At 39.7% G+C, this 22257-nt stretch overlaps 1 protein-coding gene across 2 annotated transcripts in view; it reads right to left on the bottom strand.

The window, feature by feature from the left end:
- The window catches only part of TBC1D32 (TBC1 domain family member 32), a 471851-nt gene that overhangs the window by 280803 nt on the left and 168791 nt on the right, over positions 1 to 22257 (bottom strand). For both annotated transcript variants that reach the window (XM_089685349.1, XM_089685348.1), the window contains exon 18: positions 14668 to 14750. In XM_089685349.1, coding sequence (XP_089541475.1) covers positions 14668 to 14750 — 83 coding nt within the window. The remainder of the gene's footprint in view (positions 1 to 14667; positions 14751 to 22257) is intronic.

A 22257-nucleotide genomic window follows, 5' to 3' on the forward strand; every position in this document is an offset into this window, starting at 1 on the left:
TGCCACTCTCAAGCACCTGCTTTCAATGCCAGTGTGAACTAGGCATGCAGAAACATGTTTTTAAGATACAGGCAGTGCAATTATTTGATTTTGGCTTGGTATCAGCCTCATTTGAAATCCCCTGTACAGCACAGCTCAGACTGGGAAAAGGTGAATCAGCACAACCAGCCAGTGAGTTATTCTGCAATTCTCTTATACTAACAAGGAGTATAATGATAGGGAGAAAAGAACAGAATGACAGAGATGAGATCCTGAGACTGTAATTTTCACTGCTCATTCACTGGCTGATTGAGGTACAAATCTTTTAAGTATTTTTTTGCATTTATTTCTGCACCAAAATAGTATTAAATCCAAAAACAGAAAAGCCTAAGTTTGCCTTTCAGTGATTGCGAGTGCAATGTCAGGCTTCTGCAGACTCTTCCTTCAGTTATCTGCCTGTACCTCGGTATGGGCTTTCAGTTAGAGGGTTGAAGGACGTGTCAGTGGACCACAATTGAGCAGATTATCGCCACGTATGTGTAAAATGGGACTTGTAGTTTATTTATTCACAAATCTCTGTGAATGAATAATGCAGCTGTGTAGACAGAGCCTCATACAGCTGCGCTAATTTCAAAACTGCTGGAGGGGAGAAGAACCCTGCAAGCTGGGGGAGGTTAACTCTTTAACCACTTCTCGTCTGGCTCATGTACATAAACAGCCATACAGGAGCAGTGCAGGAGCAGGTGGCCATTTATAAATGTCCTCCCGCATTCCCTGCCTGTGGGCACTCCCTGCGAGCGAGCGGCACCACGACCATGTGATCACTGTGAGCTCCCGACCATGTGATCACTGATTGGCCAATCAGTGATCACATGAATAGTGGTAAGCAAGATGTCACTTCCTGACATCATTGCTTACTACTAGTGAAATCTGTGAATGATCACAGAGGTCACATGGTACAAGGCTATTCACAACAGCCTTGTACCATGTGACAAGCTGTTACCAATCACAGCTCTCACAGTATTTCATTTTCAGGAGGACAACTTTCATTTCCGATCACCTAGGTGATCTCAGCAGAGGTGGAAGTGTATACCTGTCAAATTCAGGTACCCGTTCCCCCGCCAATCCTTAATGGGGAGTGGGGGACCAATCTTTATAGCGGAACTTCCCCTTTTGGGTGGAACTCCGCTTTAAGCAGCCACAAATGTCTATCCTTTAAAGGAAAGGAAGACAAATTTAGGGTAGAAGGTCACATTCTCTTTTTCTTTTGATTCCTGGTTCTGTTTCTGCATTCTTAATTGTCTATTTCTACTTCTTTTTGTGTTGACTCTTTCCCTGTTTTTTAAATTCCTATTCTGTCTTGGGGTTCCTTTGGTGTGGGAGGAGAACTGTCTCTGCCTGGATCTAAAAAACTTACTGACCTAATGATGCCTTCACTAACGGTGTCACTAGCGATCCCTTTGGTTTCTGACTGGGAAATGGATCTAAATAGTCTGCGTTTAGATCTACTTCTACGTTTTTGGAAAGAGAGATAAAAAAATAGCCCCCCTTTCCCAATCAGATAGATCTCTTTCAAATTAGCTTGTTTGGTGATTTACAGATTTTTTTTGCACTTTTTATATCTCTTTTTTGACAATTTAATTTTGTCTTATAAATTCATCATTATCTTTCAATGGATCTAAACCTTTAATATTTTGTTCAATCTCCCCCTTTAAATCCTCTAATTACAGTCTTTCATCTTCCAACATAGGTTTCATCAACTCAATACCATGAGCAATGCATAACACCTTCCACTTGGATATAAAACTATCATTATGCGGGATTTTCTTCAGGAATTACTGTATCCTTCAGACCTCTAGGAATATTTTTTTGCTTCAATATAGGATTTTAAGGCGACAGTAAACCGCTTAAAAAAAAATCACCTACAAGGTAAAGGCATAATGTATGTAATGTAAAGGCATTAACCTGACCCAGTAACAATCGATTCAGGCTGCCGGTGCATGGATTGTGGTCCAATTAGCTGGAAAATCATTGTGCAGAGTGCAGCTGAGTGTGGTATTGTTACGCACATGACATCGCGGTTTTAGATCGGCTAATCCTTCGGTCACGAGTTTGGTGAGAAGGTCTGGGGTCTGATGCCGCGATCATGACAGAATAAATCCTGTATAATAATGTGCTAGTATGCATCATATACTAGCACATTATGTAAAACTTACCTTAAAACGAAGCCCTCCAACGGCGCTCTGTCACCACTAACAGGGCCTCCATATTCACCCTATCCTTCTTCTGGGTGCGCGCACTCCGGTGGCTTGAATGGCTGAGCCGCGATGACATCACTGCTGCGCATGGGAGTCTTGGGACACGACACAGTGCTCTTAAGGAATGGCACTGGTATTTTGCACATTCAGAACGCAAGCACTGGCGCTAAATAAAACCAAATATCTCTTAAATGGCACAATTTTGGGAGATATCCATTTTACCTACAGATAAGCTTTATTATAGGCTTACCTGTAGGTAAAAATGAACAAAGAGGCTTTACTACCATTTTAAGAACGAGTCATCCCTTTTCCGGTTAAAATGTTTAATAAGCAATTTCTTATGTATTTTAAACTGTCTTTTGATTTCCTCCTCTTTACTCTCTGGACTAATGGTGTCCCCTCTCAAAGTTCCCTTATCTCCACTTCAACCTCCTGACCCAGTGCACAGGCCATACCCAAGTGGAAGGATGCAAAATTAAGCATAAAAAAAAAATTAGGGACCAAAAATCTGCACCAATAACCAGAAAGCACACACAAACACAGCCAACCAATATTTAAAAGGTGGGAGGAAAGAGATTCTAAATCTACAATATCCTTAACAAAAAGAGTCAACTGGTGCTCTGTAGCACTAAAGTATATCAAAGGATGTACACATGTACCCGTGGTCACTTACCAGCTCTCTCAACTAAAGTGGAGCTCCATGGCCAGCTCAAAGCATACAGAGAAAAAAAGGGGCAGAGAGAAACAGTCTGCCAAAGGACCATAACACAGAGCCTCCGGGGTAGATATGACCTATTGCAAAAATACTAGGGAGGGACTATTGGCATCAATGAACACAACACAGAAATGGGAGTTCTTCAAAAAGACTGTATGTGAACACACTGCAAAATATATTCCCATGGGCAACACATTTAAAAGGCTACAAATCAAACCTATGTGGCTTATGGCCAAAGTTAAAAAAGCTATAGATAATAGGAAAAGAGCTTTTATTAAATATAAAAATGAAGGAATGCTATCATCGTTTAAACATTACAAAGAATATAACAGAATATGCAAGAAGGAAATAAAGGCAGCAAAAACGAACAACAGATTGCAAAAGATAGCAGGACCAACCCCAAAAAATTCTTCAAATATATTAATAGTGAAAAGGTCCGGTCCGAGCATGTAGGCCCTTTACAAAATAATCTAGAGTAGGTGACTGGAGACAAAGAGCAGGCAAATTTATCAAATACCGTCTTCAGCTCTATGTATACAAAGGAGCATGGGGGAGGTCTTGTCCATAATGGGCATGGTTTTGACACATCTACAGATGATTCACATTGGCTCACAATTGATATGATCCAAAAATTTTTAGACAGAATAAAGGTGAATAAAGTACCTGGACCGGATGGCATACACCCACGGGTCCTTAAAGAATTGAGCTCTGTCATTTCAAAGCCATTGTTTCTAATTTTTAGGGACTCTCTAATAACTGGCATAGTACCACTAAAGCAACAAACGGCAAGGATTCATGGAAGACAGAAGTTGTCAAACAAATATGATTTCTTTTTATGAGGAGGTAAGCAAAACCTGGTGGCGGTGGACGTGGTATACTTTGGATTTTGCAAAAGCATTTGACACAGTTCCCCACACACGGCTAATGTGTAAGGTAAAGTCTACAGGCTTGGAAAAATCCATATGTAAATGGATAGAAAACTGGCTAAAAGATCATATTCAAAGAGCAGTGGTTAATGATTCATATTCTGAATGGTCTAGGGTTGTGGTGTACCCCAAGGTTCAGTGTTGGGACTCTTACTTTTTAATGTATTTATAAACAATATAGGGTCTGAGATTAGAAATCCAATTTCAGTCTTTGCAGATGACACCAAGCTGTGCAGTGGAATAACGTCCTTATAGGATGTCTCCAATTTACAAGCCGACCTCAATGCACTGTTTAATTGGGCAACTATGTGGCAAATGAAGTTTAATGTTGATAAATGTAAGGTTATGTATTTGGGGGCTAAGAATATGCATGCATCATACATACTAGGGGGGTACAACTGGGGGAATGAATGGTGGAGAAGGATCTGGGAGTTCTGGTAGATCACAAGCTTAATAATGGCATGCAATGCCAAGCTGTGGCTTCTAAAGCGAGCAAAATCCTCTCTTGTATTAAAAGAGGTATAGACTCCAGAGAGAGAGATATCATATTACCCCTGTACAAATAACACTGTTCAACAGGTAAAAAGTTTTGGGCATAAAATTAGCTAATCTTACATAATTTTGGGGTGCTGAAAACGAAAATGACCCTAAAAAATGTTGATTGGCTCTAGTTTCCATGATATATTCACCCATCTAATGACGTAAGCCATTCAAAATTATGATGCAACTTCAGCTGCATATTGCGCAATTGATACTGGTGACCAATAGAAAATTGCATGTATACTGAGATGATGCAATATTAGCCTTTAATTGCATCACTTCACTGCATAAAAGCTGCAGTATCTGTAGCTGATTGTAGCTCGACAGCGTCTTTACATTTCGTTTTATGCTTATATAGGCTACTCAGTAATGCCTCGAACTTGTGTGAATAAAGCAGATAATTTCTGCTATATCTGCGGTGAAATAACTTTTATCTCACAAAAAAGGAGGATAACAGGAATGATTAAGAAAGCCTACAACTTGTATTTTGGCTGCAAGATAGGAGACCAGGACAAGAGCTGGGCACCACATTCATGCTGCAATTCTTGTGGGACGGCACTGGAGCAATGGTTGAATGGAAAAAAGGCATCTATGCCTTTCGCTGTGCCAATGATTTGGAGAGAGCCAACAGATCATGTTAGTAATTGTTACTTTTGTATGGTGCCTCCAATTGTAAAAGGGCTAAATAAGAAGAAAAAGTTATCTGTGCACTATCCAAATATTCCATCGGCAATACGTCCAGTTCCTCATGGAGAGGGGCTACCAATTCCTAAAGCACCAGAATCCTTCGTGGTTGAGTCAAGTGAGGAAGAACCTGAAGCGTGTAGTCACGTGCAGTTGTAAGAGATAGCCCTTTCCTCGAATACAAAAGAAAAGCCAAGAGAAGCAAAACCGACACAAACTGAAGACAAAACTAGTGAGAATCCTAAGTATTAAAATGATTCAACTTAGCTTATGGCTATAATTTTTCTTGGTAATCCTATGCAATATATTTTGCCATTTAGGCTTTGTTATGTAGTCAATATCACTTGCTTTATATTTGTGGAAAGACATCTATCTATATAATTATTGTGCATTATGTAGTCATTACGCCTATAGTAGAAAACTTTCCGTTTACAGAAAAATTAGAGCCAATTGACAAATTTCATTGTTATATTTGAACTCAGAATGTGAAATTCATTAAGAAATGGATCCTTTTGTTTCCAAAACTGGCAAAAAATAAAAATTTGTTGAACAGTGTAATTAGTAATACCTCATTTGGAACATGCAATTCAGTTTTGGGCACCAATTCACAAAAAGAACATTGGGGAACTGGAGAAAGTACAGAGAAGGGCAACCAGACTGATAAGAGGCATGGAGGAGCTCAGCTATGAGGAAAGATTACAGGACTGAATTTATTCTCTCTTGATTTGTCTGGAAGAAAAGAAATTTGATCTCCAAACATGGAAAGGTTTCTTCACAGTGAGAGCTGTGAAAATGTGGAATAGACTCCCTGAAGAGTTGGTTCTGGCCAGCTCAGTGGATTGCTTTAAAAAAGGCCTGGATTATTTCTTGGATACACAGACTATAACTGGATACTAACATTTATAGGTAAAGTTGATCCAGGAAATATTCGATTGCCTCTCGGGGGATCAGGAAGGAATTTTTTTCCCCTGCAGGAGCACATTGGATCATGCTTTGCTGGGGTTATTTTTGCCTTCCTCTTATCAACTGTGGGTATAGGATTATAACTTTTATTTTAATGGTTGAACTGGATGGATTTTTGTCTTTTTTTCGGCCTGACTAACTATGTAACTATCTACAAATTGAAAAAGTAGGAAAACTTTATTGAATAGCAAAATAATATTAAATACAAAAACAGAACCACCTTCCACCACCATAAAATGACAAGGTTTCCTTAATGCCAAAAAGTGCATCGAGACCCCATACTCACATCCATACAATCCATTCAAACATATCAGAACCCATATATAATGAGTCAGTATAAAGGATTATACATTAATTCCACCTGATGTCCTAAAAGTGATACTGTAAACAAGGCTTTCTCTCACAACATATGAGCTAAGGTGTAAAATGACAACCATACAGTAAACTCAAGACAGTTTTAGCCTGTGCTGCTCACTTAAACATAGGGACAGCCGCATGTAACAAATATAAACATTACTACCGGAGGAAGCAAGCAAGGCTGGGGTAATGTAGCAGAAAATTGAAGAGCAAATCAAACAGTGTCCCAGTACTGAATAACATTCACAATAGCAGGAGAGCGTGTCAAGCAATTAGTAGGTCTGCAGAGGCCAGCTGAAAATGGTAATGTGGATGGCAGAGGCAATTATGCATCATAGGGTTGACCACAATAATTGTCCACATAGTTCCAGAACTCCGCAGTATAATGTAAATTTGGCAAAGTAAGCAGAGAAGCAGAATGCTTAACAACCACTTTAAATCTGCTAATACATTTAACACTCCCATCCCCCCAGACTGGCAATCCTGCTGTCTGCTGTGGCTCATGTGCTCAATCATCCAAAATTGTCTCACTTATCCCAGAGATGTATTACCAATGAGATGTAAACACAAGGAAAAGCCAAAGAAAAGAAAACTAATGCAGCCACCACATCTAATGATTGGTAAACTGCAATAAATGTCATGTTTAGTTTTGGGTTCAATACCGCTTTAAATACACAACAAAACATAGTTCAGTGTACAAAATGCAGCAAACATTTTAGTTTCAGGGAAAGTAGCACACTATTTCTAGCATGTACCAGTTACCTTGCTTTACCAACCCCAATACACTCCTGAATTCACAGTACACAAACAGCTAAGGCAACTATAGTTTCCAAAATCTGACTGTCCAAACTAGAACAAATAAATAATGTATCGCTGTGCTTACTTCCAGCTTACGTTCCCTCAATAAATCAGATGAGACTTCCATATATCTTCTCCTAACTGATAGTGAATGAAGAATGATACATCCCGCAGACAGAGTTTTATTTTAAATGCAGAAGCACATAGTAAGAAATGGAAAGTTCACTGATCCATTCTACAGAAGCTCACATTTCTAGGGTTTTTAATAAAACAACTGAATAAGTAGCCAAAGCCATTACTTACACTTACACTATCAAAGACTATGCCATGATATATATTCCAAGGAATGGTTCATCACTAGTTACAATGACAGGAGTAAATATTTAAAATGAAAAGGTATCAAAAGTCTACATTTTAGCTGTGAATAGACTGGTAAGGGATTAGAAGAACTGTTTTTGCTTGCATAACTGCAGTTTGAGCTGGAGTTTGGCTTCAGTTTGTTAGTGTATCTAAATCTACTAGTCCATCTAGCTTCAGCTATGAGGAAAGATTAGAGGAACTGAATGTATTCTCTCTTGAGAAGAGGAGATTAAGGGGGGATATGATCAACATGTATAAATACATCAGTGGTTCATATAGTGAACTCGGTGTAGAGTTATTCACCCTGAGGTCATCACAGAGGACAAGGGGGCACTCTTTATGTCTGGAGGAAAGGAAATTTAATCTCCAAACACAGAAAGGTTTCTTCACAGTAAGAGCTGTGAAAATGTGGAATAGACTCTCTCAAGAGTTGGTTCCGACCAGCTCAGTGGATTGCTTCAAAAAAGGCCTGGATTCTTTCTTAGATACACAGAATATAACTGGATACTAACATTTATAGGTAAAGTTGATCCAAGGAATATCCGATTGCCTCTCGGGGGATCAGGAAGGAATTTTTTTCCCAGCAGGAGCAAATTGGGTCATGCTTTGCTGGGGTTTTTTGCCTTCCTCTTGATCAACTGTGGGTATAGGATTATAACTTTTTTTTTTTGAATGGTTAAACTGGATGGATTTTTGTCTTTTTTCAGCCAGACTAACTATGTAACTATGTAAATTGGATCTAACAGTCCCTTCCCCCCAGATTAGAAATGCTGCTGCCTGCTGTGCCCCGTGCTCCTTCACCCAGAATGGAGGCACTCTAATACAGGAGGTCTGTTACTGAGCAGTTTATCAGGAGAAAACAGAGGTGAAAAAGCATAAGAAAAAAAACACATCTAATGGGTGGTAAGCAGCAATATATTACATTTTTGGATTTGGGTTTACAACTGCTTTAAACTTGACTAGCAGGACCTTAAGCAATAAAGATTTGTATATTGGATTTGTTCTTCTCTGGATTGCCAATTCGTATTAAAATCGTGTGTTCCAGCACAAAATCCTAGGTTCAGTATAACATCAAGTGCTATTTAGTATTGAAAATGCAATTACATATATTTTACCAATAATTACCAATTTAAGCAAATATACATTGCATGTGGCAGCAGTAAATAGAAGAATCTGTGAAAACATCCTCTCTATGCATGGGGAATTAATCCTTATTCCCACCTTGTCTCTATCCTCGCTGCTAGTTAGCTTGCCTAAATATTAGATTAATCCTGTAATAACACTGAAGGTTAAATAACATGCAGCTGCATTTGTTAATATAAGCACTCATTTGCCAACTCAACCAACTACAAAGGGGTAGTGCTCTACAGCTGCATAAAAAATGGAGAGCGTGATAATGGCGAGAAGTTAAAGTAGCCAGAATCAAAGCTCAGCTACTTGCAAAAGATAACATATAAGATTGTCAGACAAAAGCATATAAATACATTCATGTGTCAACTCAATTTCATATTCCTGATATGGGCCTGTTGTACCATGTACTTGTATGAAAAGTATCCTGTTTTATTTGTATTGCTTCCTTTGTGTGAAATACCTAGTGTTCCTGCCAGTCCTTCTGCTTTCCTATTAAAAACTGACCATGCAAGACATGATTGCACAGTGTGGTCAGTTCTCTAGATATCCTGAGAACTCATCCTGCTCTCCTCTAATGATTAGACTTGTGCCACCCCCCCCCCCCCAATCCTGCACAGCCATTCACTGGGAAGACTAGTGTACTGCTTTTTCTCCTCCCCTAGCTCTTTATGCAGCTGAGAACAGAGGGATTTTGATCACTTATAAAGTAAAGGTATTTATAATGGGGGGGGGGGGGGGTTGTGTGTTGCCTTTCATTTTTATTTTAAACTGAATGGACTGTTTTACAAAGTGAGGGTTCACATATTCTTTAATCATTCAACAGATAATTAATCCCAGAGAGATTTGTAAAACTGGTGGTCTTGCCATTTCTTTAGGAGGACCTTATCAGATACTATATATAAGTCAACAGGAAGGCAGATGTAAACGGATGCGAGTCTGCTTACAACTGCTTACCTCCCTGTCAGTCCCAGTGTGGAAAAAATAAGAAGGCCGTCATCCTTTTTTCTGAGATTAAAGATAACCGATCATAGGTAGTCTGATGTAAACCGATGCAAGCACGTTTACATTGAGCTGCCCATAGATCTAACATGGGTCCCAAACAGGGGCGGACTGACCATTTTGGCACTTGGGCACTGCCCGAGGGCCCAGGGTCAGTAGGGGCCCCATGAGATGCCCCTAGTACCTTTCATAGGCTTTTTTTGGGGTGTGGTTTGAGTGTGGGTGAGGACACAGGGGCCCCATGATCCCCTATTGCTCAGGGGCCTCATGAGTTGTCAGCCTGCCCCTGGTCCCGAAAACCCTGTTTGCAATGGAGCTAAACACTGAACTGGCATGGATATCACAAAGCTGACATTTGTCCCATTCTGCTCTGTGAATAGATCCCCTGCTGAACGTATCGCGTGGCACTTATATGAAAGAGGCCTAGGGGCCTTTGACAACAGGCTTTGGGCTAGTGTTAAAAGCATCAGTTTGAGATGTTTCTGAGATCATTCAGAATTTACTAACAGCTGCACTTGACCTGCAAAAGACCTGTATCCGACATGCACTGCCTTGATTGAGCGAGTTTGAAAGATGGTGCTGCTTGTCAACAGTAGCCCAAAGCCTGTTGTCAAAGGCCCCTAGGCCTCTGTCATATAGGTCCAGGGTTAAAATTTCGAGTCTAGACCTACTAGCCGGTCACAAAACTTACTCTCTACCAGTTGCCCCACCCAACCTTGCCCAGGTCCACCCCATCCAACCCCCGGCCTGCCCCCAACAACGCCCCCTTAGGTTTATGAAATTACATTTTTCTTTAGAATAAAGAGCCAAAAATATAAAACTGTACACAGTAATGTATACCCCAGCTCCCCTGTACTCCATTATAGTGATATGACGTGTATACAGTAATGTATATCCCAGCTCCCCTGTACTCCATTATAGTGATATGACGTGTATACAGTAATGTATATCCCAGCTCCCCTGTACTCCATTATAGTGATATGACATGTATACAGTAATGTATACCCCAGCTCCCCTGTACTCCATTATAGTGATATGACATGTATACAGTATGTATATCCCAGCTCCCCTGTACTCCATTATAGTGATATGACATGTATACAGTATGTATATCCCAGCTCCCCTGTACTCCATTATAGTGATATGACATGTATACAGTAATGTATATCCCAGCTCCCCTGTACTCCATTATAGTGATATGACATGTATACAGTATGTATATCCCAGCTCCCCTGTACTCCATTATAGTGATATGACGTGTATACAGTAATGTATATCCCAGCTCCCCTGTACTCCATTATAGTGATATGACGTGTATACAGTATGTATATCCCAGCTCCCCTGTACTCCATTATAGTGATATGACGTGTATACAGTAATGTATATCCCAGCTCCCCTGTACTCCATTATAGTGATATGACATGTATACAGTAATGTATATCCCAGCTCCCCTGTACTCCATTATAGTGTTATGACGTGTATACAGTAATGTATATCCCAGCTCCCCTGTACTCCATTATAGTGATATGACATGTATACAGTAATGTATATCCCAGCTCCCCTGTACTCCATTATAGTGATATGACATGTATACAGTAATGTATATCCCAGCTCCCCTGTACTCCATTATAGTGATATGACATGTATACAGTATGTATATCCCAGCTCCCCTGTACACCATTATAGTGATATGACATGTATACAGTATGTATATCCCAGCTCCCCTGTACTTAATTATAGTGATATGACATGTATACAGTAATGTATATCCCAGCTCCCCTGTACTCCATTATAGTGATATGACGTGTATACAGTAATGTATATCCCAGCTCCCCTGTACACCATTATAGTGATATGACATGTATACAGTATGTATATCCCAGCTCCCCTGTACTTAATTATAGTGATATAACATGTATACAGTAATGTATATCCCAGCTCCCCTGTACTCCATTATAGTGATATGACATGTATACAGTAATGTATATCCCAGCTCCCCTGTACTCCATTATAGTGATATGACATGTATACAGTAATGTATACCCCAGCTCCCCTGTACTCCATTATAGTGATATGACATGTATACAGTATGTATATCCCAGCTCCCCTGTACTCCATTATAGTGATATGACATGTATACAGTATGTATATCCCAGCTCCCCTGTACTCCATTATAGTGATATGACATGTATACAGTAATGTATATCCCAGCTCCCCTGTACTTAATTATAGTGATATAACATGTATACAGTAATGTATATCCCAGCTCCCCTGTACTCCATTATAGTGATATGACATGTATACAGTAATGTATATCCCAGCTCCCCTGTACTCCATTATAGTGATATGACATGTACACAGTAATGTATATCCCAGCTCCCCTGTACTCCGTTATAGTGATATGACATGTTGTATACAGTAATGTATATCCCAGCCCCCTGTACTCAATTATAGTGATATGACATGTATACAGTAATGTATATCCCAGCTCCCCTGTACTCCATTATAGTGATATGACATGTACACAGTAATGTATATCCAAGCTCCCCTGTACACCATTATAGTGATATGACATGTACACAGTAATGTATATCCCAGCTCCCCTGTACTCCATTATAGTGATATGACATGTATACAGTAATGTATATCCCAGCTCCCCTGTACTCCATTATAGTGATATGACATGTACACAGTAATGTATATCCCAGCTCCCCTGTACTCCATTATAGTGATATGACATGTTCACAGTAATGTATATCCCAGCTCCCCTGTACTCCATTATAGTGATGTGACGTGTATACAGTAATGTATATCCCAGCTCCCCTGTACTCCATTATAGTGATATGACATGTGTACAGTATGTATATCCCAGCTCCCCTGTACTCCATTATAGTGATTTGACATGTAGACAGTAATGTATATCCCAGCTCCCCTGTACGCCATTATAGTGATATGACGTGTACACAGTATGTATATCTCAGCTCCCCTGCACTCCATTATAGTGATATGACGTGTATACAGTAATGTATATCCCAGCTCCCCTGTACTCCATTATAGTGATGTGACATGTATACAGTAATGTATATCCAAGCTCCCCTGTACTCCATTATAGTGATGTGACATGTATACAGTAATGTATATCCAAGCTCCCCTGTACTCCATTATAGTGATGTGACATGTAGACAGTAATGTATATCCCAGCTCCCCTGTACACCATTATAGTGATATGACATGTATACAGTAATGTATATCCCAGCTCCCCTGTACTCCATTATAGTGATATGACGTGTATACAGTATGTATATCCCAGCTCCCCTGTACTCCATTATAGTGATATGACGTGTATACAGTAATGTATATCCCAGCTCCCCTGTACAGCATTATAGTGATATGACATGTATACAGTAATGTATATCCCAGCTCCCCTGTACTCCATTATAGTGATATGACATGTATACAGTAATGTATATCCCAGCTCCCCTGTACTCCATTATAGTGATATGACATGTATACAGTAATGCATATCCCAGCTCCCCTGTACTCCATTATAGTGATATGACATGTATACAGTAATGCATATCCCAGCTCCCCTGTACTCCATTTTAGTGTTATGATGTGTATACAGTAATGTATATCCCAGCTCCCCTGTACTCCATTATAGTGATATGACATGTATACAGTAATGTATATCCCAGCTCCCCTGTACTCCATTATAGTGATATGACATGTTGTATACAGTACTTACTCCTAGTCCCTCTGAATCCCCCGCGGCGGTGGAGAGGGTGTCTCCTCTCAGCGGACGAGAGCGGGCCTCCCTGCACCTGTCCCCTCAGCGGCGGTGCCGCAGAAGCCGGAAACCGGAAGTTGTAAACCGGAACTCGGCTTCACAATGAGGCTTGGAGCGCAGGTACAGTCGCTCTATGATCCATCTGTGCTCGCTGCTCACCACAGAGGAATTTCTCCTTGCATTTGGCAAGAGGGCGAGCGGCTTTTTCAAGCCCTGTTATAGGTGCCACGCGATACATTCAGCAGGGGATCTATTCACAGAGCAGAATGGGACACATGTCAGCTTTGTGATATCCATGCCAGTTCAGTGTTTAGCTCCATTACAAACAGGGCTTTCAGGACCCATATTAGATCTATGGGCAGCTCAATGTAGTCATGCTTGCATCAGTTTACATTAGACTACCTATGATCCGTTATCTTTAACATGCCATGTTAATTTTGCCACAACAGAAAGCTTCATGGCATGTGTATAGCCCTCTCCAACTGTATGCTAGGTTTTAAGTGGGAGGTCAGAGGGTGGTAAAAATGTGGCTCAACCACCTGTTTTTACCACCCTTGACAGCCTGTTTGAAAGAGGCCTAAAGCCGGCCATAGATGTATCAATTTTCTTTCCTGCAACCATGGGTAGCAGGAAAGAAAACCTCTCAATTCCGCCATCAACACAGTCAGTGTTGATGGGGAGAACATAGTGATTACTACTAGCTGCTCTAATTGCCACCAGCAATGATTGGGTGTAAAATCTGACAGGCTGGTTGTACCCAAGTTTATTGCTTGATCTGCTTGATTACATTCAGCCTGTCCATACATGGTTCGAATTTCGACTGGTCCCTGCTGATCTGGCTGAGATTTGAACCATCTATGGCTGATTTAACAAAGCAAAAAAAAAGAAAAATCTTTTTTTTTTTTTCAAAAGAAACAAAGTAAATCTTCTGTTATTTTAAGCCATACATTATCACACAATAGTTTTTACTGATTGCTGCATGCTGTACAGCACCGTACTTGTTAGAGATGGCTATACTTAGCTCACATATGAAGGTAGCTGAGATAACGCATTCTATTCATATTATAAAGTATTGGTATTCTATTGAGCACCTCAGCTCTAGGCGGGCGGATGACAGTTACAAGTCTCAGGATTGCGTCTAGCAGTCTACAAGAGAGCAGCAAAACTTACGTCCCCTGTGAATCCTGGCTCCCAGATGAAAGAGAAGCAGATCCAGCAACAGGCGTTGGGGTTCTTTCAGACATCAAAACCGTCTGTGAATGAAGGAAGGCGACAAAGAATAAAAACTTGTGCAAATGCCATTTCTGTATTACAATATTACAGCCTTGTATGAACATTTACATATTCTATGCATATTCAAATAAGTGTTTGTTTTACAGCTCAGCAGACAATATTTTTCACAGTAGTACGCACAGACGCTGAGAAAATGCTTAGAATAACAATGTCCGTGCTTGGATATTATAAACCTCTTCTGGACCAGTGACAAACATTGTTTATTGGTATATAGGGAAGAGTGTATATATAGAAGTCACTTAAATGGACTTTATAATTTAAGAAATGCTTTTCCTGCTCGATGTTCCATATTCTGGTCAAAGTATTTCATGGAGTGATCAAATGATCTTCAGCAGTCATTAGGGAATGAAGTTATCTTTTTTTCTTAACTATTAGACCTACAGTGGATATAAAAATTCTACACACCCCTGTTAAAATGTCAGGTTTCTGTGATGTAAAAAAATGAGACAAAAATAAATCATTTCACAATTTTTTCCACCTTTAATGTAGCATATAAACTGTACAACTCAGTTGAACAACAAACTGAAATCTTTTAGGTGGAGGGAAGTAAAAATAAAAAAATAAAATAATATGGTTGCATAATTGTGCACCCCCTTAAACTAATACTTTGCTGAAGCACCTTTTGATTTTATTCCAGCATTCAGTCTTTTTGGGTATGAGTCTATCAGCATGGCACATCTTGACTTGGCAATATTTGCCCACTCTTCCTTGCAAAAACACTCTAAATCTGTCAGATTGCGAGGGCATCTCCTGTGCACAGTGCTCTTCAGATCACCCCACAGATTTTCGATCGGATTCAAATGTGGGCTCTGGCTGGGCCATTCTAAAACTGTAATCTTCTTCTGGTGAAGCCATTCCTTTGTTGATTTGGATGTATGCTTCGTGTCATTGTCATGCTGAAAGATAAAGTTCCTCTTCATGTTCAGCTTTGTAGCAGAAACCTGAAGGTTTTGTGCCAATTTTAACTAATATTTGGAACTGTTCATAATTCCCTCTACCTTGACTAAGGCCCTAGTTCCAGCTGAAGAAAAACAGCCCCAAAGCATGATGCTACCACCACCATGCTTCACTGTGGATATGGTGTTCTTTTGGTGATGTACAGTGTTGTTTTTGTGCCAAACATATCTTTTGGAATTATGGCCAAAAAGTTCAACCTTGGTTTCATCAGATCATAACACATTTTCCCACATGCTGTTGGGAGGCTTCAGATGTGTTTTTGCAAAATTTAGCCAGGCTTGGATGTTTTTCTTTGTAAGGCTTCCATATGGCTAATCAACCCCATAGCCCAGACATATGAAGAATACGGGAGATTGTTGTCAAATGTACCACACAGCCAGTACTTGCCAGATATTCCTGCAGCTGCTTTAATATTGCTGCAGGCCTCTTGTCAGCCTCCCAGAGCAGTTTTCTTCTTGTCTTTTTATCAATTTTGGAGGGACGTCCAGTTCTTGGTAATGTCACTGTTGCGCCATATTTTCTCCAGTTTATGATGACTGTCTTCACTGTGTTCCATGGTATATCTAATGCCTTGGAAATTCTTTTGTAGCCTTCCCCTTACTGATACCTTTTAACAATGAGATCCTTATGATGCTTTGGAAGCTCTCTGTGGACCATGGCTTTTGCTGTAGGATGCAACTAAGAAAATGTCAGGAAAGACCTACTAGAACATCTGAACTTTATTTGGGGGTTACCACTTTAAATGATGGCAGGTGCATACTGACTCCTATTTAACATGATTTTGAATGTGATTGCTTAATTCTGAACACACCTACATCCCCAGTTATAAGAGGGTGAGCACACTTATGAAACCACATTATTTTAGTTTTGTATGTTTACTCCCCCCCCCCCCAAAAGATTTCAGTTTGTTTTTTAATTGAGTTGTACAATTTATAGGTCACATTACAGGTGGAAAAAAGTGAATTGATTTATCTTTGTCTAATTTATTTACATCACAGAAACTTGCCATTTTAACAGGGGTGTGTAGACTTTTTATGTCCACTGTATGTGCTGGTCACATTGCACACACACACACATTAGTCTGATTTAGATTTACCAATCTAAAGATGTTAAGCCAGCCATATGTGGATTGCAATTTGTCTGATTCAGCAGGAACCAACCAGGTTTCAATCCATGTATGGGCACTTTGGTTGTACAGAAGTTGATCTACCAGTCAACTTCTGCACAACCACCCTGTCGGGTATTACCCGCTCGGTTAGCACTGCAGACTATACCCAGCAGTGCTGATCAGTATATTCTGATTATAGGGAAGTCTCAAAACACAAAGGCTCAGCGGGGAGGATTTCCCCATCCAAATCAAGTGTGTGGATAGGGGGACTGGGTCATTTTCTTACATTTAACCTGCTTGTTGAAAGAAAAAGAAAATTAGTAATCTATGGGCTGCTTCAGAGAGACTGTAAAGTGTGTGGGTAACTTTAGAAAAACTATAAGTCAAACGAGACCAACAAACTTACATAAAAAAAACCCATCTTCACTCTATAGGGCTACTAATCAAGAGTCTACATGGCATATATACAGTTGCAAGAAAAAGTATGTGAACCCCTTGGGATTACGTGGAGTTTTGCATGAGTTGGGCATAAAATGTGCTCTGAACGTCATCTAGGTCACAACAATAGAAGAACACAGTCTGCTGAACATAATACTACACAAACATTAGATGTTGCCATGGTTTAATTGCACATAACATGTAAACATTCACAGTGCAGGGAGGAAAAAGTATGTGAACCTTTGGACTTAATAACTGGTTGACCCTCCTTTGGCAGCAATAACCTCAGCCAAACATTTCCTGTAGTTGCAGATCAGACCTGCACAACGATCTGGAGTCATTTTGGACCACTCCTCTTCACAAAACTGTTTCAGTGTAGCAATATTCTTGGGATGTCTGGAGTGAATCGCTCTCTTAAGGTCATGCCACAGCATTTCAATCGGGTTGAGGTCAGGACTCTGACTGGGCCACTCCAGAAGGCGTATTCTGTGCTGTTGCAGCCATTGTTTTGTTGAATTACTTGTATGCTTTGGGTCATTGTCCTGTTGCATCACCCATCCTCTGCGGAGCTTCAGTTGGCGGACAGATGGTCGTACGTTTTTCTGCAAAATGTCTTCATAAACTCTGGAATTCATTTTCCCATCAATGACAACAATCCGTCCAGGCCCTGAGGCAGCAAAGCAGCCCCAAACCATGATGCTCCCTCCGCCATGTTTCACAGTGGGGATGAGGTTTTGATGTTGGTGTGCTGTGCCTTTTTTTCTCCACACATAGTTTTGTGTGTTCTTCCCAAACAACTCAATCTTGGTTTCATCTGTCCACAGTATATTTTGCCAGTAGTGCTGTGGAACATCCAGGTGCTCTTTTGCAAACTTCAAACGTGCTGCAATATTCTTTTTGGACAGCAATGGCTTCCTCCGTGGTGTCCTCCCATGTACTCCATTCTTGTTTAATGTTTTCCTTATTGTACATGTGTCAACAAAAATGTTAGCATGTGCCAGAGATTTCTGTAGGTCTTTAGCTGACACTCTTGGATTCTTCTTTACCTCATGCAGCATTCTGCGCTGTGCTCTTGCAGTCATTTTTACAGGATGACCACGCCTAGGGAGAGTAGCAGCAGTGCTAAACTTTCTCCATTTGTAGACAGTCTGTCTTACCGTGGACACATGAACATCAAGGCTTTTGGAGATACTTTTGTAACCCTTTCCAGCTTCATGCAAGTCAACAATTCTTGATCGTAGGTCTTCTGAGAGCTCTTTTCTGCGAGGCATGGTTCACATCAGACAGTGCTTCTTGAAACCAGTAAACCCAAAACAGGTGTGTGTTTTTTAAGGGCAGGACAGCTGTCAGCAACACATCCAATATCATCACACTGATTGGAGTCAAGGTTGGCTCAATCCTGGCTCCAATTAGCTCTGGGAGAAGTCATTAAGCTAGGGCCTCACATACTTTTTCCTCCCTGCACTGTGAATGTTTACATGTTATGTGCAATTAAACCATGGCAACATCTAATGTTTGTGTAGTATTATGTTCAGCAGACTGTGTTCTTCTATTGTTGTGACTTAGATGACGTTCAGAGCACATTTTATGCCCAATTCATGCAAAACTCCACGTAATCCCAAGGGGTTCACATACTTTTTCTTGCAACTGTATATATATATATATATATACACATACACACTTGAGCTCCAGAAGGTTTTAACTATTTTAACTGGTAATTGCGTGGTCATGCAACGCTGTACCTAAATGCAAATTTATATCATTTTTTTTACACAAATAGAGCTTTCTTTTGGTGGTATTTGATCACCACTGGGTTTTTTACTTTTTATTATATAAACTAAAAAAAACCAAAAATTAAAAAAAACTATATTTTTTACTTTCTGATATAAAACATATCCAATAAAAAAATATTATAATTTCCTCATAAATTTAGGCCTAAACGTATTCTACTACGTCTTTGGTAAAAAAAATCCCAATAAGGGTATATTGATTGGTTTGTGTGAACGTTATAGCATCTACAAACTATGGTATATACTGGAATTTGTATGTATTTATACTTATTTATTTTACTTTATTTATATACTGTTTTTTACTAGTAATGGCAGTGATCAAAGACTTATAGTGGGACTGTGATAGTGCGGCTGGCAATCTGACACTAACTGTCACTGGGTGAGAACTGACTGACGCTGACATCACCAGTGACACAAATACAGTGATCAGTAATACTATACGCTGCCACTGTACTAATGACACTGGCTGGGAAGGGGTTAACATCTGAGGATAATCAAGGGGTTAAAGTAGAACTATAGACAAATTTTTTTGGCTAGATTAAGGGAGGGTAATAATCATTTTATTTTTTGCCATCTGTGTTTCATTGGAGAGATTTACCTCCACTTCCTGTCCCACAGCCAAAACAGGAAGTGAGAGGAAATCCCTGCAAATTAAGGGAATTTCTTGGTGACCCCCAGGTCAGCAGAACTAGTGTCCGCATTGGAAGATGTCCCCTCTATGACTTTTCTGGAGAGAGCCCCAAATTTTGGGTTTTCTTTGTTTTTTAACTTTCAATGATAATGGTAAACAGAACAAATAGAGAGGGTGAATCTCCCTAATGGGGGTACAGACGGCAATAAAGAACTGACAGATGTTCTGATCCCTCTTCACTCTATCCAAAACTAAAAATAAAGTTTTGCCTTTAAATATACTTTAAGTGTGTGCCTAAGAAGTGTTTAGGCATGTAATAGGTGCAACTTTTTGCTAAAAATCTATTTGTTTCTTCTTCCTGCACAGCAACCACCATGGCCTGTATGCATGCTTACCATGCAAGACACCATTGCTGAAGAAAAAGCATGTTGAAGCTTGTTTACAGTTTTCTGCACATTTAGACAAGCCTGTGAAATACTGGGAGATTATAGTCTGGTCAGATGAGACCAAAAATGAACTATTTGGATGCCATAATACACACCATGTTTGGAGGTCAAATGGCACTGCACATCACACCAAAAACACCACACCAACAGTGACGCATGGAGGTGGGAACATCATGATGTGGGGCTGTTCTTCAGCATACGGTATTGGCAAACTTCATGTATATTGGCAAACTTCATGTATATTGGCAAACTTCATCCTTCATTGACAGAAGGATGAATGGAAAAATGTACCAAGACATTCTTGATAAAAATCTGCTGCCATCTACCAGAATGATGAAGATGAAAGGAGGGTAGACATTTCAGCAAGGCAATGATCCCAAAACACAAAGCCAAGGAAACTCTCAATTGGTTTCAAAGAAAGAAAATAAAGCTGCTAGAATGGCCCAGCCAATAACCTGACTCGAATCCAATAGAAAATCTATGGAAAAAAATAAAGATCAGAGTTCATAGTAGAGGCCCACGGAACCTTCAAGATTTGAAGACTGTTTGTGTGGAAGAAAGGGCCAAAATCACACCTGAGCAATGCACGCGACTAGTACAGGAGGGGTCTTGAAGCTATCATTACAAAGGATTTTGTACGAAGTATTACATTTCAGTTAAATACTGTCCAATACTTTTTCCCTGTATCATTCCATTTACACATACCTTAATTTCTGAACTTATTTGTTTTGGTCTCTTTGTATGTATGATTTGTTATGGTGAAAATCTCATGTCAATAGCACCTTTAGAAATAAATTTACAGAAAAAAATTATAACGTGTTCAATACTTATTTTACCCGCTGTAACTGGATACTAATATTTATAGGTAAAGTTGATTCAGAGAATATCCGATTGCTTCTTAGGGGATCAGGAAGGAATTTTTTTTTCCTGCTGGAGCAACTTGTCATGCTTTGCTGGGGTTTTTTGCCTTCTTCTGGATCAACTGTGGGTATAGGATTGTGTATATGGGATTGTATATAAATAATTATTTTTTTTACCTTTTTTATTGGTTGAACTGGATTTGTATCATTTTTCAACCAGACTAACTATGTAATTATGTAACCATCTGGTCAGGTCCACCTGAAAAACTGACATGCAGGCCTGATCGGATGGCCCATGTGAAAGAGGCTGTAAGGGGCCTAAGGGCATGCAACAGTTGAGAAAGGTATAAAAAACTGGTACCCATCCTGCATCCCTTTTGCATGGGATCTTGTTGAGAGAAATCTCAAATATGGCACACTTTATTCTTTAGAGGGCTATAAAAAGCACAAAAAAGGAACAACTTATTTGTAAAGGAACAGTGAGAGCAGTGATTTCCATTAGTCTCATATAATGTGTGTCCAGGCTATAAAGGTATCCTAAAGCATGCCCTCAGTCTCTAACAACTCTAATAGCATGTTTGGTCATGCAAGATCTCTGACCAACCTCTGTAGCATATCTGCAGTCTCTGACCATCTCCTTCAGCATGCCCATAGTCTTTGATAATCTACTGTTGCATACTTGTAGTCTCTGACCACCATTTGTAACATATCTGTAGTCTCTGACTATCCCCTGTTGCATGTCTGCAGTCTCTGACAGCTTTCCATATCATTACATTAATAGTATGTTCTTTTTCGATGTCAGGGGCCACACTTAAGGCCCCCTAAATCAGGTAGGTTGACCTCAGTTGGCTTAGAGTGATATTTTACAATTGGAACAAAGCCAAGATGCATGTGAAGTCTACCCAAATAAATAAACGATGTGCATGTCCCAGTGGTGTGATATTGATTAGCACAGCAGATTTATTTAATCAGTGAGAGAAACCTATTATCATTTTCTCACAAAGATTTGTCCATGTACAGCCAACTTTAATCACTTTTACAGACAAGATATTGTATCAGTTAATCAGTAGCCAAAGTCAGGGGAATTAAAAAAAAAAAGTGAACAATTTACAACATAATAATCATAAGCTCTAATTATTCATATAGTTAAAAGTTATTATGAGATACAATGTAATTATATTCGATGTAATAACAGCCAATTTACACCTGGCATAAAAGATTTCAGCATTTACAGCTT

This window comes from Staurois parvus, unplaced genomic scaffold (genome assembly GCF_062004578.1).
Source record: "Staurois parvus isolate SC_StPar_1 unplaced genomic scaffold, SC_StPar_1.0 ptg000372l, whole genome shotgun sequence".
In the NCBI taxonomy this organism is placed as follows: domain Eukaryota; kingdom Metazoa; phylum Chordata; class Amphibia; order Anura; family Ranidae; genus Staurois; species Staurois parvus.